At 40.6% G+C, this 27525-nt stretch overlaps 1 protein-coding gene across 3 annotated transcripts in view; it reads left to right on the top strand.

The window, feature by feature from the left end:
• Snx13 (sorting nexin 13) overlaps positions 1 to 12300 on the top strand; it is a 110456-nt gene extending 98156 nt beyond the window's left edge. For all 3 annotated transcript variants that reach the window (XM_052185934.1, XM_052185935.1, XM_052185936.1), the window contains one exon: positions 8784 to 12300. In XM_052185934.1, coding sequence (XP_052041894.1) covers positions 8784 to 9031 — 248 coding nt within the window. In that variant the 3' untranslated portion in view covers positions 9032 to 12300. The remainder of the gene's footprint in view (positions 1 to 8783) is intronic.
• The last annotated feature ends 15225 nt before the right edge of the window (positions 12301 to 27525 follow it).

Here is a 27525-nt window from a genome sequence, read left to right as displayed (position 1 = left end):
GGCTTCAGTCCTGAGGCCTCTGGCAGTAGCCCTAAGACCTCTCCGCTTCCAGATCCAGATCAGCCTGGGCGGCAACACCACATCTCCAGGTCCTGCAAGAGGCAAGAGGGGCTTCCGGGTGGCCAGCAGGGATAAGTCTGTGTGCTCCTGTGAATCCAGTGGGCCCCAACAGGAGCCTTCATGTGCCTGCTTTGGGATCTGAACAGCCTGGGCCACAGCACTCAGTCTCCAGGAAGTGCGGGAGACCTGGTGTGCACCCAGAGGCAGTCTGGGAGCTCACAGCACAGCTTGATCCTGTGGCAAGGAGCTTAGGCTTCAGTCCCGAGGCCTCTGGCTGTAGCGCTCAGACCTCTCCGCTTCCGGAACCAGATCAGCCTGGACGGCAACACCACATCTCCAGGTCCTGCAAGAGGCAAGAGGGGCTTCCGGGTGGCCAGCAGGGATAAGTCTGTGTGCTCCTGTGAATCCAGTGGGCCCCAACAGGAGCCTTCATGTGCCTGCTTTGGGATCTGAACAGCCTGGGCCACTGCACTCGGTCTCCAGGCAGTGCAGGAGGTAAGCTGTGCACCAGAGGCCACCTGGGAAGGGGCAGCTTGCACTGGTGAGTCCAGCATTGACAAGACCAACTAACACCAGTGAGAACTAGATGGCAAAAGGCAAACGCAGGAACGTCACTAACAGAAATCAAGGCAATATGACAACATCTGAACCCAATTCTCCTTTACCAGCATGTCCTGGATACCCCATCACACCAGTAAAACAAGATTTGGATTTAAAATCACTGGTCATGATGCTGGTACAGGAACACATGAAGGACATACTTAAAGAAATTCAGGAGAAAATGGATCAAAAGTTAGAAGCCCTTGCAAGGGAAACACAAAAATCATTGAAAGAAATCCAGGAGAATACAAACGCCAATAATGAGGAAACACAAAAAACACTTAAAGAAATACAGGAGAACTTTGGTCAACAGGCTGAGGTCATGAAAGAGGAAACACAAAAATCTCTTAAAGAATTACAGGAAAGCACAAACAAGCAAGTGAAGGAGCTAAGCAAAACCATCCAGGATCTAAAATCAGAAGTAGAAACAACTAAGAAAACTCAAAGGGAGACAACTTTGGAGATAGAAAGCCTTGGGAAGAAACCAGGGGACATAGATGCAAATATCAATAACAGAATACAAGAGATAGAAGAAATAATCTCAGATGCTGAAGATACCATAGAATCCATGGACTCAACAGTTAAAGAAAATGCAAAATGCAAAAAGCTTGTAACCCAAAATATCCAGGAAATCCAGGACACAATGAGAAGACCAAACCTAAGGATTATAGGCATAGATGAGAGTGAAGATTTACAACTTAAAGGGCCAGCAAATATCTTCAATAAAATTAAGGAAGAAAACTTCCCTAACCTAAAGAGAGAGATGCCCATGAATATACAAAAAGCCTACAGAACTCCAAACAGACTGGAACACAACAGAAATACTTCCTGTCACATAATAATCAAAACACCAAATATACTAAACAAAAAAAGAATATTAAAGGCAGTAAGAGAAAAAGGCCAAGTAACATATAAAGGAAGACCTATCAGAATCACAGCAGACTTTTCACCTGAGACTATGAAGGCTAGAAGACCCTGGGCAGATCTCATGCAGACTCTAAGAGAACACAAATGCCAGCCAAAACTACTATATCCAGCAAAACTCTCAATCACCATAGAGGGAGAAACTAAGATATTCCATGACAAAACCAAGTTTACCCAATATCTATCCACAAACCCAGCCCTACAAAGGATAATAGGAGGAAAACACCAATACAAGGAGGGAAATTTCACCCTGGAAAAAGCAAGATAGTAACCTTTCATCAAACCCAAAAGAAGTTAACTAATCAAATTTAAAAAATAACGTCAAAAATGACAGGAAGTAACAATCACTATTCCTTAATATCTCTTAACATCAATGGACTCAATGCCCCAATAAAAAGACATAGACTAACTGACTGGATACGTAAACAGGACTCTACATTTTGCTGCTTACAGGAAACACACCTAAGGGTCAAAGACAAACACTACCTTAGAGTAAAAGGCTGGAAGACAATTTTACAAGCAAATGGTCTCAGGAAACAAGTTGGAGTAGCTATTTTAATATGAGATAAAATTGACTTTCAACCCAAAGTCATCAAAAGAGACTCTGAGGGACACTTATTGCTGGTCAAAGGAAAAATACAACAAGAAGAACTCTCAATCCTGAACATCTATGCTCTAAATGTAAGGGCACCCTCTTTCGTAAACGAAACTTTATTAAAGCTCAAAGCACACATTGCACCTAACACAATAATTGTGGGTGACTTCAACACTGCACTTTCCTCAATGGACCGATCAGGAAAAGAGAAACTAAACAGGGACACAATGAAACTAATTGAAGATTTGGACCAATTAGATTTAACAGATATATATATAGAACATTCTATCCTAAATCAAAAGAGTATACCTTTTTCTCAGCACCTCATGGTACCTTCTCCAAAATCGACCATATAATTGGTCACAAGACAGACCTCAACAAATATAAGAAGATCGAACTAATCCCACGCCTCCTATCAGATCACTATGGAGTAAAAGTGGTCTTCAATAGCAACAAAAACAACAGAAAACCCACATAACACATGGAAACTGAACAATATTCTACTCAATGATAACTTGGTCAAGGAAGAAATAAAGAAAGAAATTAAAGACTTTTTAAAACACAATGAAAATGAAGACACAACATACCAAAATCTATGGGACACAATAAAAGCAGTGCTAAGAGGAAAACTCATAGCCCTGAGTGCCTCCAAAAAGAAAATGGAGAGAGCATACATTACCAGCTTAATGACACACCTGAAAGCCCTGGAAGAAAAAGAAGGTATTTCACCCAGGAGGAGTAGAAGGCAGGAAATCATCAAACTCAGGGCTGAAATCAATCAAGTAGAAACAAAGAGAACCATACAAAGAATCAACAAAACCAGGAACTGGTTCTTTGAGAAAATCAAAAAGATGGATAAACCCTTAGACAGAATGACCAAAGGGCACAGAGAAAGTATCCAAATTAACAAACTTAGAAATAAAAAGGGAGATATAACAACGGAAACTGAGGAAATCCAAGAAATCATCAGATCCTACTACAAGAGCCTGTACTCAACACAACTGGAGAATCTGGAGGAAATGGACAATTTCCTTGAAAGATACCAAATACCAAAATTAAATCAGGACCAAATAGATCATCTAAACAGTCCCATAATGCCTAAAGAAATAGAAGGAGTCCTAGAAAGTCTTCCAACCAAAAAAAGTACAGGACCAGATGGTTTCAGTGCAGAATTCTATCAGACCTTCAAAGAAGAGTTAACACCAATACTCTTCAAACTATTCCACAAAATAGAAACAGAAGAAACACTACCCAATTCCTTCTACGAAGCCACAATTACGCTGATACCAAAACCACACAAAGATCCAACAAAGAAAGAGAACTTCAGACCAATTTCCCTTATGAACTTCGATGCAAAAATACTCAATAAAGTTCTTGCCAACCGAATCCAAGAACACATCAAAACGATCATCCACCATGATCAAGTAGGCTTTATCCCGGGAATGCAGGGTTGGTTCAATATACGGAAATCCATCAATGCAATCCACTACATAAACAAACTCAAAGAACAAAACCACATGGTCATTTCATTGGATGCTGAAAAAGCATTTGACAAAATTCAGCATCCTTTCATTCTTAAAGTCTTGGAAAGAACAGGAATTCAAGGCCCGTACCTAAACATAGTAAAAGCAATATACAGCAAACCGGTAGCCAGCATCAAACTAAATGGAGAGAAACTTGAAGCAATCCCACTAAAATCAGGGACTAGACAGGGCTGCCCCCTTTCTCATCTTTTCAATATTGTACTTGAGGTACTAGCTTGGGCAATTCGACAACATAAGGAGGTCAAAGGGATACAAATTGGAAAGGAAGAAGTCAAACTATCATTATTTGCAGATGACATGATCGTCTACCTAAGTGACCCAAAAACTCCACTAGAGAACTCCTACAGCTGCTAAACAACTTCAGCAAAGTGGCATGTTATAAAATCAACTCAAGCAAATCAGTGGCCTTCCTATACTCAAAGGATAAGCAGGCTGAGAAAGAAATTAGGGAAATGACCCCCTTCACAATAGCCACAAACAGTATAAAGTATCTTGGGGTGACTCTTACCAAACATGTGAAAGATCTGTATGACAAGAACTTCAAGACTCTGAAGAAGGAAATGGAAGAAGACCTCAAAAAATGGGAAAACCTCCCATGCTCATGGATCGGTAGAATCAATATAGTTAAAATGGCCATTTTGCCAAAAGCAATATACAGATTCAATGCAATACCCATCAAAATCCCAACTCAATTCTTCACAGAGTTAGAAAGAGCAATTATCAAATTCATCTGGAAAAACAAAAAACCCAGGATAGCTAAAACTATTCTCAGCAAAAAAAGAAAGTCTGGGGGAATCAGTATCCCTGACCTCAAGCAATACTACAGAGCAATAGTGTTAAAAACTGCATGGTATTGGTACAGTGACAGGCAGGAGGATCAATGGAACAGGATTGAAGATCCAGAAATGAACCCACACACCTATGGCCACTTGATCCTCGACAAAGAGGCTGAAAACATCCAATGGAAAAAAGATAGCCTTTTCAACAAATGGTGCTGGTTCAACTGGAGGTCAGCATGCAGAAGAATTCGAATTGATCCATCCTTGTCTCCTTGTACTAAGCTCAAACCCAAATGGATCAAGGACCTCCACATAAAGCCAGACACTCTGAAGCTAATAGAAAAGAAACTGGGGAAGACCCTTGAGGACATCGGTACAGGGAGAAAGTTTCTGAACAGAACACCAATAGCATATGCTCTAAGAGCAAGAATTGACAAATGGGACCTCATACAATTACAAAGTTTCTGTAAGGCAAAGGACACCATCAAGAGGACAAATCGGCAACCAACAAATTGGGAAAAGATCTTCACCAATCCTACATCAGATAGAGGGCTAATATCCAATATATATAAAGAACTCAAGAAGTTAGACTCCAGAAACCCAAACAACCCTATTAAAAAATGGGGTACAGAGTTAAACAAAGAATTCTCACCTGAAGAACTTCGGATGGCGGAGAAGTTAAAAATGCTCAACTTCATTAGTCATTAGGGAAATGCAAATCAAAACAACCCTGAGATTTCATCTTACACCAGTCAGAATGGCTAAGATTAAAAATTCGGGAAACAGCAGGTGTTGGAGAGGGTGTGGAGAAGGAGGAACACTCCTCCACTGCTGGTGGGGTTGCAAATTGGTACAACCACTCTGGAAATTAGTCTCGTGGTTCCTCAGAAAACTGGGCACCTCACTTCCAGAAGATCCTGCTATACCACTCCTGGGCATATACCCAGAGGATTCCCCACCATTTAATAAGGATACATGCTCTACTATGTTCATAGCAGCCCTATTTATAATTGCCAGATGCTGGAAAGAACCCAGGTATCCCTCAACAGAAGAGTGGAAGCAAAATAATGTGGTATATCTACACAATGGAGTACTATTCAGCCATTAGAAACAATGAATTCATGAAATTCTTAGGCAAATGGATGGAGCTAGAGAACATCATACTAAGTGAGGTAACCCTGACTCAAAAGGTGAATCATGGTATTCACTCACTAATAAGTGGTTATTAACCTAGAAAACTGGGATACCCAAAACATAATCCACACATCAAATGAGGTACAAGAAGAAAGGAGGAGTGGCCCCTGGTTCTGGAAAGACTCAGTGAAGCAGTATTCGGCAAAATCAGAACGGGGATGTCGGAAGGGATGAGTGGGAGGACAGGGGGGAGAGAAGGGGGCTTACAGGACTTTGGGGAGTGGGGGGCTAGAAAATGGGAAATCATTTGAAATGTAAACAAAAAATATATCGAATAAAAAAAAAGGAAAAAAAAGAAAATGGATAAGATGAATATATAAACTCTTTCATCTGTTTTTATCTATTTTCTTGCAATCTTACTCTTTTCTTCTTTTTCTTATTAATTTTTAGATGGTATCTCATGCTGTAGCTCAGGCTGGTCTGATGCTTATTGTGTAGCCCAGGCTGTTCTAAACTCAGTGAAGTCCTACTTCAGCCTCCGATGTTCCAGGATTGTAGACTTGAGTAAAAGCCAGTGTGCCTGACTTTTCTTACAGTTTCAATTAGATTTTCAGTGTTTTGGTTTTCCATCTTAAATTAGAAATCTGCCACTTTCTCCCCATATGTGCTTAAATTTAGTGGCATAATGAAATGACACTTCAGAAAAATTAAAAGAAACCATAACTTAGCCTATTTCCCATGCACCTTTATTATAAAGGAGACTGCACTGTGGCCAACAGAGCTGCAGGAGCTCTTCAATCACATAGATCCATATCTGAGAAGTATGGAGCTGCGTGCTACTCTTTCATGCATGTTGCTGTACTTTCCTAAAGCTTATATTATTTTAGAGGGAACAACAAACAAAGCAGGCAGAGAATGCTTAGCATGAGAGTAGTCAGTTCTAAAGAAAACAGTAGTGCAGGGGGAAGAGAAGTTGTGTTTCATGAGTTCCAGCTATAGAGAGAATTGCCAGAGAAGTTCTTGCTGCGAAGAAGACTGAAAGAAGTTGATGTTTTAAATTTTTTTTTTTTATTAAAAATTTGCAAATAGCTAATGGGATGGATCCCAGGTGGGGCAGTCTTTGGATGGCCTTTCCTCCAGTCTCTGCTCCACTCTTTGTCCCTGCATTTCCTTTTGTCTGGAGGAATTCTGGATTAATATTTTTGAGGTGGGTGGGTGGCCCTTTCCACTGGCTATGGTTTCTACATGTTCTGTCTTCTCTTTGTTGGGTATTTTGACTAATGTCTTCCTTGTTGGCTCCTGGGAACTTCTTTGGTCCCTGACATCTGGGACTATCTAGTGGCTACCCCAGTTCCCCCTCCCAGATCCATCCCATCTACTAACACCAAACCCATACATTATTGCTGATGCCAAGAAGTACTTGCTGACAGGAGTCTAATATAGCTGTCTCCTGAGAGGCTTTGCCAGAGCCTGACCAATTCAGATGCAGATGCACACAGCCAACCATTGGACTGAGCGCAGGGACCCCAATGGGGAAGTTAGGCCAAGTACTGTAGGAGCTGAAGGGGCTTGCAGCCTCATAGGAAGAACAACAATATCAACCAACCAGACCCCCAAAGCTCCCAGGGACTAAACTACCAACCAAAGAGTACACAGGGACTAGCCATGGCTCCAGCCACATATGTAGCAGAGCATGGCCTTATCTGGCATCACTGGGAAGGAAGCCCCTTGGTCCTTTGGAGGCTTGATGACCTACGATAGGGGAATGCTTGGCCATTGAGGCAGGAGTAGGTGGCTTGGTGGGTGGGGAGCACCCTCATATAGGCATTGGGGAGGGAGGAGGGTATAAAGGGCTTGTGGAGGCGAAACTGGGAAGGGGGATAACATTTTAAATGTAAATAAATAAAATAACCATTAAAAAATCCAAAAAATTTGCCAATAAACAATGCATTCACCAAAATTAACTAGATACAGAGTCTATAAACTTGAGTGAATTTCTATACAGTTAAAAAATCATTCTTTAATTATTGAATATATTTTTGTGTATTTATTTACCACCAAAAAATGAAAACTCCACAAGAGGATTAGAACTAGCTGTATTAGAACAATAGCTATACATCATCTTTCCTAACTCACGTACATTGCCTGCTTTCGGCTGTCCTCATCTAGTATTTGGCCGTTATTGTTTTACATTTTTCACAGTACTGACATGTTTACATATATACTTACATTATTGAGTCAATTCCATAGATGAGGGAGAACGTGATTTTTTTTTCTGAGACTGTGTGACCTTGCTTATTTAATATGATACATTTTACATCTGTAAACTTACACATTTTGCTCTTCCTAACATAGCAGAATAGTGGCTTTGGTTTGGGGGCCCATGTGAATGATTCCAGGACAGTTCTGTGTGCCTCTCTGGTGTTATCTCTATGATGATTTTGGCTTGTCCACGTAAGCGCCACACTAGCTTGCCCTCATAGTCCGGCAATGTCTCTGTCTTTTACCTTCTCTAATAGGCATTCTAAATATCAGTTGATTCTCTACCTCAGTTCTTACCACTTTTTGTATACTTTCCATTTGGTTATTGATATTCTGGTGAGTGGGAATAATCCTTCATTTCCTTGTATCTATCCTCAGCCTGTCCATGTAACAAAATTGGCTACAGTCATTGCTTCTGCATCTTACTAAAATCTTACAAATCTGTAAGGATATTAGAAATCTCCATTCAGTAGTGGGAGAAAGAAAGTTGAGTACCACATGGGATTTAAGAGAGAATTGTGACTGTAATCTGTAACCTATGAATATTTTTATTTCTTTTATTTTTTGAGACAGAGTTTCTCTGTCTAGCCCTGGCTGTCCTGGACCTCACTCTGTAGACCAGGTTGTCCTCGAACGCCTTGCCTCTGCCTCCCAAGTGCTGGGATTAAAGGCATGTACCACCACTGCTTGGCTGGTACTAACTTTCTTGTGCTATCTTCTCTCTCTGTATAGTTTAGGTAGGCGTTAAGACTCAGTTATACAGAGCTTGTTAACTGTATACCTACTGCTTATGAGTTACTCTGCTGTATGCTGTTGATTCTCTATTTATGATGTCCATCCTTCTTCTGAGGAATGAATGTTTGTATTTTTCTCTACTTCATTCAGATGAACTGAAGCACATTATTGGAGCTGAGACAACACGGAAAGGTATTCTTCGTGTTTTTGAAATGTTTCAGCACAACCAGCTAAATAGGAGAATGGTGTATGTCTTCTTAGAAGGCTTTTTAGAAACCCTGTTTCCACAGTATAAATTTCGTGAACTTTTCAACAAACTTCATTCAAGGTCAAAGCAAATGCAGAAATATAAACAAAAACTTCAAAGTACTCAAGCGCCTTCTTTACAAAAAAGGTGACACTCCAACTTATGAAGCTGGTGTTCATTTTGTCCAGGACTAACGGTGTGGACAGATCTTCCGGGTGTAACTCACATACTGTCGTGTCTGCACCAGTCTTTCCATGTCTCAAAACAGATTACTAGTACATCGTAAGACTGGTTCTTCTCATTCTCAACTGTAATCCAGCCACTACCAAGAGAGATTCCTGTGTCTTACATGATTTGGTGCATAATTTGCAACATTGAGAGGATACTGCCCCATCTCGTTCAAGAATGGAGTTGGTCTCTTCTGTTCCAAACTAATCAGCGTTCTCTCCCAGTGCCAGAGCGTGTGTGCGTGCGTGCGTGCGTGCGTGTGTGTGTGTGTGTGTGTGTGTGTGTGTGTGTGTGTGTGTATGTTTGTGTGAGAGCTGAGGGAAGCACAAAGCAGCTGGTCCTAGGTAACTTAGCTAACTAGTGTAGTAACTGCAGACCGCAGCGCATACTTGGAGAAATTTGTTTCACTCAAGGATCTTGTGGGTCGTCAGCATTTTGCTATCATGTGGGTTAGCAGGTGAATGATCTTTAGAACAATTGTTCAATTGTTTCAAGGAGGCCTGGGCAAAGTGAGAGAAAGAATGCCCTTAGTGTAGGAAAAGCCCTTCCCAAATTACTGTCTTGTGTAAAGTAAAGCACTATAAAATAAAACCAATCAAAACCAGAATTTGATTGGATTTATTACTCATTGATAGAAATGTTTCTTGATCTTCCTTTCTGTGCGCCGTAGGGCTCGGCTTTGCTCTACAGTGCTCAACTCTCCATTTCTCCTTTGGCGTTCTGTGCAGAAGAAGCATGTGGTAGCTCTCTTATGAGTTCAAATTTTTTTTAATCTTTTAACAGATTACTGATTATATAGAAGGGAAATTATTTATTGTAAGAACTGCCAAATACATTGTCCTTCTAAAAATTGGAAATTAAAACAGTACTCTATTGAAAGTTACCATATGATAACTTTAAATTGTATGATCTAGACATGCCTTAGGTAACTACCAATATAGCAAATCAAAGGATTAATGAGCTTATAGTCCTATGTAAACATACAGATGCCTAATTCTACTATGTGTACATATATGAAAATAAATAATGAAAACAGAACTGTACTATTTTTAAAAATATGCTTTTATTTATATTTCGCATAATGTAAAATTCTAAATAAAGCTAGTACACAAACCCCTTTGGTGTATACATTTACGCCCTAATATTTTATATCAGTGAGACAAAATACCTTTTCCAGTTGTGAAGCCTTTGCATTTCCTAGTGTTCTCTCCATTTTGTCCATTAGGAAGTCTTCATATCCCATATATGCAGGATTTCTGTACTTTTAAATACTTCCTATGACTAAAGGTTTGGATATATCAGCTCTTTTTGTTTAAAAAATATTTAACACTAAAACCTTAAAATAGTGAAACTACTTTTTAGACCACTGAGCCAGTATCCTGATATTTAAAGAACGTTTGGGTGCTTGTTGTAAAGGGACAGAGTATTGATAATCCAGTTATTTGGGAGCTTGGAAATTGGAATGGGACTTTTGTCTTACTTTCAGCCAGATCCTCCTTACCCAGTGAAGCCCTGTAATAAGAGGGAGGCCATCCTGTGAAGCTTTATGACGTTATCAGTGCTGTGTGCATAGGTGTCGTGTGCACACACTCAGCATGTGCTGCATGTCTTTCAGAGTTACATAAGTAAAACCCCTTTTCAAAACTTGCAAGTGAGGAAAGATTCTGTTTTTCTGTCAGAAGAAATGTTTCCTGTACTCAGCATAAGCTCCAGCCCTGCCCTGCCCTGCCCCTCCCTGCCCTGCTCTGCCAGCCCTTCCTTGGCCCCAGGCTTAAAATTGGATGCCTCAAGTCTGTAGGAAGCCTCAGCATGGCCACAAGTGCAATAATTTCATACATAGCCTCCCGTTTCAGTCATATTTTTTACATAAATACATTTAAGTATATACAGAAGGATTTATGCAAGAGCCCAGTGTGTACATGTGAAAAGTTTTTCTATATAAAGTGAAAAAACTGTCAACCAGGGGAAAGAGGTCATGTAAAATGCAGATTCTTCTAACAGCCCTGCAAGACAACTGCAACCACACCGAAACAAAACAGAGAGCAAAACCAAAACTATTTGAAGAAATAGTTTTTTAAAGGGAATTTTTGTTGAGAAGCATTTATATTTCAGGAGCAGAAATGTCAAATGGCCACGGGTCTCTGCACATCTGTATTCTACAACAAAGAGTGTGGTCGTGCTGTAGCTACAGATAACCTAGGCTCGGACCCACTGCGCAGAGTATTTAACCCATAAGTAAAGTACAGTGTTCTACATTTAATAAAATTACTATATTTTGTGCATTTGTTGCTCAGATGAACATAGACACAAAGAGGCTTTATGTCCTTTGCTGAATGCTTTAAGTCAGTGGTGCCTTTAGGCAAGAGCGTCAAAATTAATCATTCTTTGGGGTTTTCTGATATTTTTTCAGGTAGTGTAAAACTACAAAGAAACCATCACAGCTTCTTCACCTAAAGTTTAAGTGTATGACTTAAACGTAACCCTTAGATGAGCATTTCCTATAATTCAAGTGTTCCATGTAGTTGCTAGAGACAGTTGTGCCATTGACCGGTGGATGGATGCACTTTGTTAGCCTTAATTTAAAAAAAAAAAAAATTCTTGAATATATCAGTTTGATCACTACAAGTTTGCTGCAGGTGTTTGGGGAAAAAAAAACAGTTAAGTGCAATGAAAGTGTACCTTTTTTTTTTTTTTTTTAAGAAACTAAGAACAACATAATTTTCAAAATCTACCATTTTAATTTTGTGCAATATTTTCATTTAATGCATGTTTAAGTAATTGTAAAATAACACATTTTTAATGTTTTGAGATCTAATTTAACTGTATTCTTAACCCAACAACTTCATTCTGTTGTTGCTGCACCTTAATTAAGGACTTGTTTTAAAAGTCTTTTTGTCACTCCTTGTAAAATTCTTTTCTTAGTAGAAAAATTTTGCTTATGGGAGCATGGCTCCTGTATTATAAGGGAAAACTAAAGAGCACATTTTAGGATTTTAATTGTTAAACATTACCTTGTGCATATCACTGTACATAAGTGTCAATCGTGCCTAACCGCTCTATCAATGCTCCCCTCTAACCAAGGGGAAAGAATCAGAATGTCAGTTATTTTTATTAACTACAGAAATTAAAATTTTTATTTGGTTTGTGTTATTTCTGTCTGTTAGAAAATACTAATAAAGTATTAACAAACAACTCTGATGAGTTTACTTGGCAATATGTATTATTTTTTAATATGTATTTTTAAAATTGCTTGGTCAATAGTGTTGTTTTTATAATCTCTGAGTAATTTTCATTTTGATTTAGAATTTGAGCAGTCAAGTTCTAAGATTATAGATGAGCTGCAGAATAATTAGAACTAGCTGCATTTAATGGGGTAAACCACTGGCTACCACAGTCTTAAATAAATTTTATATTTTATTGTCACATAAAATTATGTAGTGGTTTTTCTGAAAGACAAAGAGCTAGAACGTAGCAAGCTTTATTTGATGTCATTTGCAGTTCACATTTTCCTGATATTTTAGACATGTTCTGTTGTAAAAGACAGTTGCTTTGACATTCAGTAATAGCCTAGGTTGGCCAAAATATGTATAGCTTTCTTAGTCTACATCCAGAAACTGCTCAAACATCAAATCAATACCTGTTACTTTACTAAGAACTGGCATACTGTTTCTTAGAATGCTACTGTAAATATCAGCCCCTTTAAGATGTGTTGTTGTTGTGCTTTAAGATGTCCTTTAAGATGTGCTTTGACAAAACTGTCAGTAGTATTACCCAGAATGCCACAATGGTAACAGTCCAAAACATTGTTCCAAAGTCTTTGAAACAGCTTACCTACTTCCTAAACTTCATTGATAGCAGAATCTTTGAATCCCTCTTCCATGGCCTCCTGGCTTTTACTAAAAGTCGAGAGTCAAAGGAAACATACTCTGTATGAACCATGGTTTTTATACAGTCTAGGTTTACTGAGCTATCCTACTGGTTGGAACAAAGTTCTCAGACAGCTGAGCACTGGGCCAAGCTAACAGCAGCCCTATTATAGGGCAACAGCCAGGCCAGCTCTATCTATGTCATCTTTTGCACAGCTGTTCCAAGGAAGGCATAGGAAGCAGTACAGTGTTGGAACATCTATACCCTTGAGTAGAAACTTGCCAGGAGAGATGTACATGAATGTGAGCAGAGAGAATGTTCAATAGTTAATGTCTGTTGCAATGCAAGCACTGGGAAGGATGACATGCATTTCTAATAAAGATTACCTGACTGAACAGTTCACTGATGGTCTCAGCAGCCTCAAGAGCTCTAGGTGCTATTTAGCCTACTCCAGTTGATAGATAGGACTTGGATCCCCAAAGTTTCACAACTGAGAAGTACTAAAACAACCACCCCAGATGGTCTGGCTTCTCCACACAGACACTTGACATTTTGTGCTGTTTTGTACATGTGGCAGCCATCCTGACAACAAAACGGTGTTTTTGCTCAAAGAGGAAAGACCTGACAAGCTTGTGATTTCCCTAAGAAAAGGTAAGTGAATTCCTACCTGCTTTAGGGTGGGGGAAAGGCAGAGAGAAACAAGCTTTTGTGCTTCCCTTCAGGTCATAACCACTCCACAACTGGATTTACAGAAATAAAGAAAATAGGTTTTTTTCAAGGTACATGAAGGTTGAGACAAATAATTATATGAGAAAATTAATAATTTGTTTCCTAGGTTACCTGCTTATTTAACTGACTAACAGTGGCATTTACAAAAGACATGTCTCTTTCAAATATCTAGTATCCTTTTTTTTTGAGTCTGTCCTTCTAAAGCCTGGAAATTACTTTGCTGTAATTTTCAGTGTTAGAGCATCTACACCTTCAATTAGAAACATGGCAGATAAGATTCACATGAAGGTGAACTTAAAAACACATTTCCCAAGAGTTTTCTTTTGGCAGGTAGCTATCCTACTAAGATGCTAGGTGGTGCTACAGAATGCTCCTCATTGGCCCCCAGGAACACCTGACCTCCAGTCATGGTCCTGTGCCATGCTGCCTCTGTTTATTGTCCCCTCAGCCCTAGGTCCTGGTAAACTTGGTTCTGATTTTCCCCTAATGGATAGAAGCAGCATTTAGAAGTCAGTTTCTGTAGCTTGAGCCTCCAGCCAGCACTCTTGTCTATCTGTTCCTCTGCCTGCCTTGGGCACTCAGGGCTCTCAGAGAACAGCTGGTCTCACTTGCAGGTGGTCGTGTTTCAGCCTTTATCTATAAGTGGTAAAATGGTCTGTGTTTGTCTTATTTACGAAGTATTGTGAGCTTTAAAAAACTGGTCAAGAAAAGCATTCTTTGTGCTTCCTGGGAAGAAAGCTGTGACCTACAACAAATTGGTAAGTTCTTCAATTTTTGATTTATGGATGCAGGTGTAAAAGCAGTTTGTGCATGTGAGCTCACATTGTGTGTGGTGTGTGTGTGAGTGCGTGCGTGCGTGTGTGCGTGTGTGTGAATATAAATTTATTTTTTGTTCTTGGAAGTGTAGTCTTTACAAGTGTGACTGTAGTCCTTGTTTTTGCGGTTGGCATAAACTCTTCATCTCTCAGCCTCTCAATGAGGTGCAAAAACTGATATGAAAAGATAGACTATTAAATGGGGGAAAAGCATATAGTGATTTGTGGAAACAATGAAATTTGTTTCCTGTGGTTTTGAAGAGTTCAGACAGTTTTCCCTGGTTTTTATAGTGTTCATTCTCCAGTGAGAATGAATATGTGATCTGAAATGAGCTGGCTCATTTGCAAGACTGCTTCCAGCTTATGTGGAACTTGGTGACTTCGTAGCAACCTGTAGCTCATTGAGAAGCTTGACTTTAGTTTTGAAAAAAGTTCCATTTAGCAGACGGCCAGATGATGGGCAGATGTTTATTGTTAACCAGAAAAACATACATAAATACTGAAATACGGAAGCAGCCCATCACTACACATACCAGTATCTTGAGGCTTGGGTAAAACTATCACATGAATATGAAATATTTGAGATAGATTCTCACTGTATGATTCAGGCAGCCTCTCCACAGCCTCTGTGCATTCTTACAAGTGTGTATCACCACACTCAATAGGTCGTCTTAAATTTAGTGAAGACAAATTGACATAAGCCACATTAAGTGGGATTGCTGCAAATTTAAGAGAACCAAATAATTTTTAGTACTCAACAAAAACAGGACTGGGTAAGTTTGCTTGTATTTATGGCAACTCAACTCTGGCAGTGAAAGTGGGTGGGGAAAGGAGTTTAAAGTAATGGCCTCACTGGCTGGATTACCAGGAGTCATGATAAATATATTATCAAATAACTGCAAGAAGAATGCTAATACATTTGGTTTTAAAATAAAAGGTGAAGTGTTTGTAAGTTGATATGTAAATATTGAAGAAGCTTAGGTAATACTAAACAGAATATTTGGATAAATTATATATGTTTGATAATATTTATTTAAAATAACCATGAATAGCAATATTAAACTTTCTAATCATGTAAAACTTTGTTATGTTTTTGTGCTGGAAAGCCCAATTTGAGTACTGACCTTCTAACTCTGATTAAGTGGTACAAAGAAGGTTCTTTTGTTTGCATCCCCAAAGGATTTTAAGGTTCTGATAATATTTTATATATATATATATATATACATATATATATATATATATTCTTTCTTCCAAGCTGGAAGATAATTCATCCATCCCAACAGAATATTTGAGAATACCTCTAGACCCACTATTTCTTGAATACATGTGTGCATATATATAATCTGAGATGTCCTTCTCCTTCCTACTCCTGGCAGCCCCCTTTTCTTTCAGATACCTCCCTCTTCATCTCTCATGGCTTTTCTGCATTTAAATAGGGTCACTTGGCATATGGATGGGTTTTACTTCCCTGAGCAAGGACAACCTAACCAGCAGCTTCCAGTGATGAACATCCCAGTTCCCCAGTAACCATTACCTTGCCTGTAGCTCCTTAGAAGAGGTGGGTGGGGCTTTATTAGACCCACTTCCATGGTAGTATTAATGGGACTACACTGTATACCTTGCACAAGTAACTACTGCTGCACTGAGTTCATGAATGCAGCAGGCATTGTGAACAAGACAGCTTTTCATAGCACCCTTTCCCCCATCCTCTGGCTCTTAAATATTTTCAGCCTCCTCTTCTGTGATGTTCCCTGAGCACTGAAGGAGACAATACAGATGTCACATTTAGGTCTGAGCACTGAGCAGTCCTTCTCAGTATCACCAGTTATAAGTGTGTATATTAACCACAGCCAGCTACAAGAAGCACTTCTCTGACCAAGGCTGAGCACAGCACCAATCTGTAGGTAAAAACTTAAGTGTTTAGAAGCCAGTTTTACCTGTCCATTTAGCAAAATAACAGTAGCAGGTTCTATCTAGGGCCTATGACCTTCCCAGCTATGCATGGGGTTTTGATGAGATTAGCAGTACCAGGTATGAATTCCCTTGTGTGGAGCATGCCTGGAATTCTACAAGGAAGCAATTGGTTACCCCTTTAGTAGTCATGGCAGCTATTGCACAATGGGCACATCCTTCCTGGCAGTTTAATATACTTTCAGGGCTCACAGTTTTCTAACACGATGAATGAATTTCCCATTAGTCTGTATAGCACCTTTGAGCACTATAATGCCACGGTGGCCCAGTGAAAGTCTGAAAAATGATACTTTACAGACAGAGGCGAAAGAAAAAAATATCTCCTGGGAATAATGGACCTCCCCGTATATTTAGAAGCAGATAAATCTCACTTGGCAATTTCTTAAACTCTCCTATTTGCTTATAGCTGAGACATGGCCTAACCAAGCAAATATAGATATATTAGAATCTATCTTATAACAAAAAAAATCTGCTTTGCTTCAACCATTTATGTTATTATAGTAGAAAAGGCATTCCAGAAATTCCAGTCACAAGTTCTAGTCACTACCTTTCAGGGCAGATGGTTTTCCAAATAATAGCCCAGACTAAGAATATTTACATCTGAAAAATCTTATGAGGTCCCTGCTTACAGATGAGTATCGGGCAAGGTAGAAAGAATTTACATTTGAGTTGGTCCCTTACTACCTCCCCTCACAAGTTAATCTAGTTCCTCCTGTTGACTCTTGATTTTGTTTACAAGACAGGCTATCTCAGGCTCACCCGAATAGCAAGGAAAGCTTTATGAGGAACTGGCCTTTTGTGTTACAGGCCTCATGCAGGGAGCCTTTAAGGAAAACAACTTTTCTTAGCTTATCCAGGTGTGATTCAGTGATTCAGGATACAGTTTATACTTATTAACTCAGAGAGAGAGAAAGAAAAAGAGAGTCTCAGACAGAGAGACAGTAGATACTTTTGATTTACAGAGAGGCAATAGATTCTCTCTACCTGAGAGAGAGTCACTCCCAGGAGGAATGAGTTAGTTAATGCATCAAGCTACAGCCAGTTAGTTAGCTTCACCAGGCTAGAGGCTAGAGACTGCTACCAGAGCTAATCATTGGAGCTGATTGCCCAGGTCCCATGATGGCCCTGGGCTCGGGGCCTACTATGGCCCCAAGCATGGCACAGAGAAGAATGCAACTGGCAGACTAGGCAAAAGGACTCTTAAAGACAGCACAAGCAAGACAACTTCCCAAGTTCTGCACTGCCGCCATTTTCACCAGGAGACTAGGCACGGAAACCATCCTTCTTCAGCTCCCGAGCCGCTGCGACATCAAGACCAAGATGAAGAAACAGTTTAGCCGCATGGGCCCTAGACTTTGGGTAAATATCCTGTATTGCCCGAGAAAGCCTAGCTAGCCTTTTACAAATGTATATGATGCTTAATTTGAGATGTTAACTTGACTGAACTTTGAGAGATACCCAAGAAATACACTCAAATTTTAAACCACCTCTGTAGTCATGTCAGTTTGTCATGTTTCCACCGGACCTGTGTCTTCCTGGACCAAGAAACCCTGGTTCCCCCCGCAGCAGACCCCTACGCGGTCGATAACACTATAAAAGCTATCGGAGAAGTTTCCAGATCAGCTCCTGCTTGATTTCTCTATGTCCTGTGACCAGAGTATGTGGTATGTCAGCAGTAGGGTTGTATCTCATCCTAGAGGCAACATAGAATAATGGCAACTATATTGGTGTGGGGGGACGAGGGGGGAGAGGGATAGACTGTGAGTTCTCTGAGGTCAAAAATGCAAAAGGAAGTATTCTGTAATTGCCTCTGGAGTTTGTATTAAGTAGACATTTTTGGTAGTCATAACTGGAGAAGGTGCTACTTGTATTTTAATGGATAGAGGCTACAGATGTTTCTTAACTTTCTATAGCTCCTTACCATAAAGAACAAGCTGGCCTACACAGTTGTTCTGATGTTATGAAAACTGACCTGAATCAGGGCTTTGTAAAAGATAATTATTCCTCTGCAGTTAGAAATTATAAGATGGTGCATACTGACATCCTTTTTAATGAATTATTGAAATTCATCTATATTGTTATATTTTTATTGTTAATAAATTCATATTATTTGGATGCATCACAGTTTATCCGTTTACCCAGTTGAAGGAAAATTGAGTTATTTTAAGGTTTTTGGTGATTGTTAACAACACTGTCACAAGTCTTAGAAGGGATTCTATTCTGTAAGTTTTCCTGGGTATTAAGAGTATTCTGTTAATAAAATCTCACAGAGGCAAAGAGGAGGGAGGATGAAGTGAAGAACTCTTGGAGCGGAGATCAGGAAGGGAGGGCAACATTTGGAATGTAGATAAATAAATTTAAAAAAAAATCCAGAGATGACTTAGGATGGAGCTACTCTCCAGAAAGGTCATCCATGAAAAAGAGATGAAGGTTGCCCTTCAGTCACGACCAATCAACTGTGACAGGGAAATGAAACTCCAAAAGGAGTCTGGATAGACCAGCATGATTGTATGATTCCGAGCACATTACATGTGAAAATGGATACAAAGAACAAAATGCCAGCAAATTTAGTTTCTAAGATTGAGTTGGCTTTTTAAAATGGCCTGTGAATTAGGCAGCATCCTGTCTTCAAAATCAGAAGGAGTGTCGGTGAACTGCAGAGAGCAAGGGGTTTATAAGCAGCAAAAAAGCAGAAGGAAGACTAGACAAGAAGCAATGGGGTGGACATTTTTATAAAATATAAACAGAATCTTGTTGGCTTCACTAGATTTAGCTATTTCCTCATCTCTGTGAAGGTCAACTCTCAGAAGCAAACAGCTTTGGTTTCAGTTTGGTGGTGGAAAATCTTAGCACGTATGGACTTTGCTGTATTTCCTTTACCCATCATCAAACCTGACTCCACAGAAAGTCCCCTGGAATTCTGTGTTGCACAACCTCCAAGATCACCTCTTTCTTTGGTTAGCTTTAATTGTTTCCATTATAGTAATACTGCAGTCCTAGGCAAAGCGTTTTCCTGAATTCTGAATTCACTCTATTGAACTTTCAAAGCCCCTGAGGAGAAACCCTATAGGATTTATTTCAGTTGATCCACACTTCCAGTGACCTGTTCACTGACAAGTAAAACTGGTATCAGACATAAAGATAAGTCTTGTTTGGATTATGTTTTAAGCCTGTGGAGTAGGAGACTTGCTGTCATGTTAGCATAAAATCAAATGATATCAGAATAAATACTCATGTACAAGTCTATGGACATGCATATGCTAGTTTTTAACAAATCCTCAGGGTAAGGTTTCCAAATTTCTTATTTAAAGAGCAATTCCCAATTAACTTTCTAAGGTTATATTATGTTATATAATTGAATATTATATAATATAGCACTTATTGTGACTGTGAATTAAAAAAATTAGAAAAGAGAAAGAATTAGTACCAGTTGCTAGAAAGACTAAATAGTATTCATTTGCTAGATAGGAACTAGAGGCACAGCAGGCAGGAGGGACAGTGGCAGAAGCAAAGCAAAAGGATGGCATGAGGGACAGGAACAGGAGCTGGGTGAGATTGGGTGAGGCCCTGGGCTAGTAGGGCCGTGTGGTATGTGGGCCAGAATCAGGCAGGATGGACTTCCACACCTTAAATGGTGACTGGGAATTGTTGCTAAAGTATGAGTATACTCCCAGCCTCAACCTCAGATGGCTAACTCCAGAGCTAAGGATGAAGTGAGGTCAGGGTCTCTAACCCCAGATGATGAATAGACCAGGGCTGAAGGGTTGCATTGGTAAACTTGGGAGGTATATGTGCTTTCCTATCCTCAGATGCCAAAGCAGAGCTGGGAAGAAAAGAAGAAGAAGAAAAAGCTTTTAAGAATTCACTAATCTCTGCTGAGAGTCATTCCAGAGAAAGATAATCCTTTATTAGTACTGAGACCCTGTCCCTTCCTAACTGTGGCTGCTATTCACAATTCACATAAGTTGTTTCACCCAGTGAGGCATCTGGCACTATAAAAGGACAATGGAGTAGTCAGACTGTCAAGGCTAACAGTGAGTTCTCTGGTCACTGACCAAAATTATTCTCAGGCAGGTTACTAGAATTCTTACAAGAGAAATCCCTAAGGCAAGTGAGGGAGTGTCTGCCAAACCACATTGCTCAGATGAAGAAATAATGGGGGGCATTGTTTTGGACAGACTTTTTCAAACTATAAAATCTTACTCACAGGACAATTATTTAGGAGCTGTGCTGCCCAGAGATGGGGCCAAAATAAATTCTCACCAGCAGGATTGCTGTACAGGCACATCTTGGATAGCTGTGAAGAGAAGACCAGCAATGTTTGGTTTGGGTCTGCTGAACTGAGGACTGAATGAGTGAGTAGGCACGCCAGAGCTGTACTCCCAGCATGGACTGAGAGCCTTCTGGAATGCAGTGTGCCCCGTGAGAAGGAAGAGGACAGCCTGGTAGATTTCTAAGAGAAGAGTGGCATACCTGATGCTCATTAGATTATTTTAAATCCTACTCTGAATCCAAAAGGTGAAGGCTTTTGTGCCAGGATAGGTCAAAACAAGTCATTCCAGCATGCTGAGAACAAATGGTGTCAGAAATTAGAATGCTAGCACAAAGAGACAGCCCTTTGACCCAGAGTTTATAAGGTGTAGGAAGGATAGAAAGATCCTGGGCAGTCATGGTGGACATTCCATGGGTGGCAGCTAACACAATGAATGCAGCAAGCCTGAGCAGGTGAGGAAGGAAGGGTTCCAGACATTAGACCAATTCCGGGAGAATTGAGGCATAACTAAAGCTTCCAGTCCTGACAACAGCCAGACAGCAACATTGGAATTGTGCAGGTGACATGGCCAGTGCCTAAGAGCATAGGAAGCAATTGAAGTGCTATTGTCTTCAGAGTGGGCTCAGAATTTATGGATCATCAGAACATCTTAGAGACTACTGGATTGTGACAAGCCAGTCAATGCTTGGTCGTGGAAAGCTTACAGCTTTCTAATGGAAAGCTAAGGGTTTAGATATTCACCTCACAAGTCAATATGTCACAGTAAGGGGCACCATTACATAGTTCAACCATCTTTGTTGAAGAGCTTCTGAAAGACCAGTATCCAGGACTCTGCCTAGTGAACAGTTGCATTGGAGATTGTCTTGGAAGACTCAGCAGCAGCAGGTGCTGTTTCTTCTTTCCAGGAGATCAAAAGAGCAAATCAGCATGAAATGTGCCCTGCTGTAGCCAAGCTGTTAGTTACACACAAAAACTGCAACTGGGGAGTTGTGTGCAAAAGCCCTTTGGCACCTGTTTTTGTTTTTTGGTTTTTTTTTTTTTCTTTGATCAAATTTTACACCTTTTAACTTAATTTGTTTGTGGCTGCCTGTCTTCCCAGCTGCCCAGCCTGAGAGGGTGGGGGTAGGGAAAGGGAGGCAGAGGGGGGAGGATGCACACATATGTGTGTGAGAACTAGCACATGCACACACACACACACACACACACACACACACACACAATCTCTCACTGCAGCTGGTGATGTTGAAGCTTGACATGGCTCAGGGATTAAGCAAAGAGCTCTGGCCACATTACATCAAGACTGAGGACCAGCAAGAACAGTGCCTCATCCCTTTACTGGTAACTTGTGATTGTGGATCTTTTGTGTACTGTGCAAAGCTCAAAATCTCAGGATGATTATTGTATTCAAACAGAGGTTTATAAAGGACTTTAAAGGAACATTGGGTCAACGAGTGGCCCATGATGAGCTTCACAGTGTGAGTAGTCATGCTCTATCCTCCCTCCTCTGTTCCTTCCCTCCCTCCGTTTCTATAATTGAACCCAGGACCTTGTAATGCTAGCAAGTTCTCATACTGTGTTACATCGCTCTCCTTTGTAATATGAAATTGACTTTGATTAGAGTAGCCTTCATGACCTCCTCCTGCTTCTGAAGCTGTAATTTTGGTGGACTTTTTAGAGAATATGGGAACATTCTGAAGTTGTAATTTTGGTGGACTTTTTGGAGAATGTGATGTACATACTTAGGTATTTAAAAAGATTGCTTTGAGTGTTGAGCTTTCCTACAAGGCCAGGTAGATAGAGACGAACAGAGATAGTATGGATCGTGTCCTTAAACACATTCTAAGTTGAAGTCACTGTGAGCTGAGAATGTGCTCAATTCACATCCAGACACTGATGTAACCACTGTGCAGGGTGTTGGTCACTGTCTTAGTCAGGATTTGTATTCCTGCACAAACATCATGACCAAGAAGCAAGTTGGGGAGGAAAGGGTTTATTCAGCTTACACTTCTGCATTGCTGTTCATCACAAAAGTAAGTCAGGACTGGAACTCAAGCAGGTCAGGAAGCAGGAGCTGATGCAGAGGCCATGGAGAGATGTTCCTTACTGGCTTGCTTCCCCTGGCTTGCTCAGCCTGCTGTCTTATAGAACCCAAAAATACCAGAGCAGAGATGGTACCACCCACAAGGGACCCTCCCCTCTTGATCACTAATTTAGAAAATGCTCCACAGCTGGATCTCATGGAGACACTTCCCCAACTGAAGCTCCTTTCTCTGTGATAACTCCAACCTGTGTCAAGTTGACACACAAAACCAACGAGTACAATTGACCCCTTGTCAACTTGACACACAAACACATCACTATTAAGCCTCAACCCTTACTTTCTTATTCATCCCCAAGATCTAAATTACTTTAAAAGTTGCACAGTCTTTACATATTAAGAGTTCAATCACTTTAAAATGTCCAATATCTTTAAAATTCAAAGTCTTTTAAAAATTTAGTCTCAAAAAAAGAAAGAAAGAAAGAAAGAAAGAAAGAAAGAAAGAAAGAAAGAAAGAAAGAAAGAAAGAAAGAAAGAAAGAAAGAAAGAAAGAAAAAAGAAAAAAGCCGGGTGGTGGTGGTGCACGCCTGTAATCCCAGCACTCTGGGAGGCAGAGGCAGGCAGATTTCTGAGTTCGAGGCCAGCCTGGTCTACAGAGTGAGTTCCAGGACAGCCAGGGCTATACAGAGAAACCCTCTCTCAAAAAAACCAAATCAAAAAAAAAAAAAAAAAATTCAGTCTCTTAATTGTGGGCTCCACTAAAATACTTTCTTCCTTCAAGAGGGAAACATATCAGGGCACAATCAAAATCACAATCAAAGGCAAAACTCAAACTCCAATGGTTCAATGTCTGGGATCCAACTCACGATCTTCTGGGCTCCTCCAAGGGCTTGGATCACTTCTCCATCTCTGCCCTTTGTAGCACACAGCTTGTCTTCTAGGCTCTAGCTGCCTGTACTCCACTGCTGCTGCTGTTCTTGGTGGTCATCGCATGGTACAGGCATCTCTAAAACACTGCTATCTTCCACTGTAATTAGGCTTCACCAATAGCCTCTCATAGGCTCTCTTCATGGTGACAGGCCTCTTCTCCTATGCATGACCCCTTCAAGTCCAACTTTGATGCATGACTCCATCAATTGCAACTGAGGCTGCACCTTCACCAATGGCCTTCTGTGGCTTCTCACTGTGCCAAGAGCCTCAGCTGCTCTTCATGACCCCTTCATGCCTTCAAAACCAGTACCATCTGGGTGACTCTTACACAGTACCAAGTCCAGCCACAGCACAAAATACAACTGTGGCTATCTCTGGAACACACTCTCTGTGCTCTCAGAAAACACTTCCCAGAAGATTTCACCTCAGTGATGCTGGTTTCTTTTCTTTTCTTTTTTCTTTCTTTTTTTTTTTTTTTTTTTTGCTGGTCTCTTCTTAATCACCACTAATTTCTTAGCTCCAGCTAACCAGCATCCATAGTCCCAGTAACACAAAGGGTTGCTTTAGTGGTTCTGATGTCTTGTTAATCACAGCTGATTCTTCAGCCCCAGCTAACCAAAACCACAGAATCTTCACAATCAAAACATGGCCACTGTAAGAGTCTTTAATCTTCCCTCTGAAATTTCACAAGCCAAGCCTCCATCTTCTGCACTGTTCTTAACATTGTCTTCCAAGCTCCTACAGAACTTTCCACTGAGCTCTTAATACCGAATGGATCATCTAGCCCAAAGTTCCAAAGTCCTTCTACAGTCCTCTCCAAAACATGGTCAGGCCACCCACAAGGGGCCCTCCCCTCTTGATCACTAATTTAGAAAATGCCCCACAGCTGGATCTCATGGAGGCACTTCCCCAACTGAATCTTCTTTCTCTGTGATAACTCCAACCTGTGTCAAGTTGACACACAAAACCAACCAGTACAGTCACTGTGACTGAGACTGACTTGTGGGCGTGGCTTGTACTGCCACCCAGCATTACCATGTACTGCATATTGCTATACAGGAAAGAGGCCCAGTGTCAAATGTCCCAGCTTGCTTTCTGTTGAACACCTCTTGCCTTTGTACCATTATAAAGCAGAACCTCAAGAGGCCATCTAGACTTTCTTCTCCAAGCCACACACAGAAAATTTAGTCCAGATTCTTATTACTGCTATTTTCCAAAAGGCCAGCTACCTATAGAATTAAGGTAAAATACAAATGTGAAAGTCATCCGGAGAGAGGTCCGATCACTTGGCCAGGAAAATATTTCTCGAAGTCTGTTTCTGGTGAAAGCATGGTATAAGGGCACTTCTGTGACTTTTCCAGGCTGATAGGGAAAGTTGGTAAAAGCGCAGTACACCATGAGTTTATCTCAAGGGATAAAATGATAGTTGACTGCAAAAACCTCAGGGTGCTTCAGAAATTTAAAAAAAAAACAAAAAACAACCAAAACCCTCCCTTGAAATAAAATGAGGCCATGACTGGACTGAAATTTGTTTACTTCACAAGAAAAGGCATCTCGAACTGGAGGTGGGGAGCAGGGGACAGAGGAAGGAGGCAAGTCAACAATGCGAGTTGTCATAAGTAGGCCTGTTTATGTCCCACATGTATGTCATGACAATCTTAAAGTACTCTATAAAGTCACATTGTAAAGAAACCTTAGGAGCACCAGAAAAAAAGAGAATTCCTTGGTATTCCTGAAACTAGACAGGATGTGTGGTATACATCCTCACCTTGCTCCTTAGCCCAATGAGGGTGTCTAGTAGTTTCTCATGGTGTGTTTCATTGGGAGAATGTTTTTTTTTTTTAACCAGCCCACTTCTGATAAAAATTTCCCCCATAATTGCTTTGCTCTCATCATGGCCTCTTGTCTGTGATGAGCAGAATTTATTTCCCTGAGAAAATCACGACACAATCGACACAATCTGTCTTTATGATGTTGAGGTGCCAACCCTGAGAAGTTGAAGGGAGATGTTATTTCCTTACTGGGGCAAAGTGAGCCCCATGGTGAGGCAATAACCTCCTATGCTTTCTTCCTTTCCAGAGAAGAGCTGCTCAGAAAGTGCACCAGCAGGGATCCTTTCAGTGGGAGGCCAGGCTCTGGAAGCTGCATTTTAATGAACTTGCTTTGGGATTGCACTGCAATCAGCAGCAGCATCTTAAGGAATGGTCCCCTGGGTGGATGACTCTGGTGTTCAAGTATAAGGCCTTAAGGGAATTGGTCAGTTTCAAGTTCTTTAAAATGTAAGCCACGGGTTTTCTATAACATCATAAACCAGTCCCGAGGAGACAGGACTAGTAGGTTCCAGAGTTTACGTTGCTGGCTTTATTGAGGTGCAGTCACTTTGTAACTCTTCAGCACCGTGCTCATCTATGGTTTTCATCCTAACTTATGTGGAGGTCAGGGAACTGTATTTCTAACCCCAAGCCTGGTGTTGACACAATTATGTTAATATTATAATGCTGCTTTGAGATACTACAGAAAAGGAGATGTTTAAAGCTTTAAGCCTTACTATTGTGCTATAAAATTGAAATTGATGGTACGACACAAAGTTATATGCATTATTGTAATAGTTCAATCCCAAACTCCAGATTATCAATTCTTAGTCTGAAAATGTTGAGAAACTTTCTTCAGCTCATTGAGTGAGTCTGTGGGTGAAGTTGAGTACTGGAGCAGGCACACATTTATATGTCAAAGTGCACACTCAAGGTCAGAGGGCAGATCTCAAGAATTGGTTCTCTCCTGCCTGCCACCTTGTGGGGCCTGGTAACTTAATTCATACTGTCAGGTCAGCATGTCAGTGTCTCTGTGTACTGAGCCAGTTTACAGGGCTTAAACTGTATTTTTAAATGCATCATATGTAACTAAATCTCAGTAAAATTGACTATTAAAAGAATTAATACCATGCAATAGATAATGCATCCATTTAATGGCTGAAGGACCAGTATTTATTCATGACATCATGCTAATGATGAATCCGGACTCAAAAGCAGTCATCAGCTGTAAAGCCTGGATTCTGACCAGAGTATTTGTGATGCTCATGATGATCTATGTCCTTAAACCTGATGGGGAGCCTGAATTCTAATATACATTGCTCTGGTTTACCATTTTATTGAGGGGTAGTCTGAGGATACAGAGGCAGACTGATGCTGAGGACCTAGAAATTCCCAATCCATCACAGAGGACATGTCCTGGGGTACTGGTCTAGATACTTTGACACATGATGACACATTGATAGAATCATTGGATGACCCCACTGAAGCATCAGACACCTTGACTGCATTCCCAGTGTACTGACTCAAAAACAGAACACCATAGGACTTCCTCCTTCTAGGTGGGGTGAGGCTAGAGAATCTGGTGGTCACTGGTGGGTCTCTGTATGCAGGGCACTGACCACAGAGCTCAAGGGGAAGCTGCGCTCACCCTGGCCTTTGGAAAACTCTCGGAGGGCAGCAGGCTGGTGTGGGCAGGGAGTTGAATACCTTGTGACATTGTGTGGAGATTCCAGAGCAGGGCTCATGAAGAAGCATGTTTATCTCAGGGACTCAAAACATGTTCTGGCTTTAATGTTATACTAACATATGTCCCATGTGTTTGTAGGACACAATCACTATGTTAACCAGGCTGTTCCTGAACGCCAGACCTTTCTGTCTCAGCCTTCCAAGTAGTGGTATTACCGTTCTACACCATGACTTTTCCTTCCTCAGAGTAAATCAATTATGATAATAGGAAGTTTTAAATATATTTACCCTAAGTAT

The sequence above is a fragment of the Apodemus sylvaticus genome, chromosome 6 (genome assembly GCF_947179515.1).
Source record: "Apodemus sylvaticus chromosome 6, mApoSyl1.1, whole genome shotgun sequence".
In the NCBI taxonomy this organism is placed as follows: Eukaryota; Metazoa; Chordata; class Mammalia; order Rodentia; family Muridae; genus Apodemus; species Apodemus sylvaticus.
This window is presented reverse-complemented; position numbering and strand designations above follow the sequence as displayed.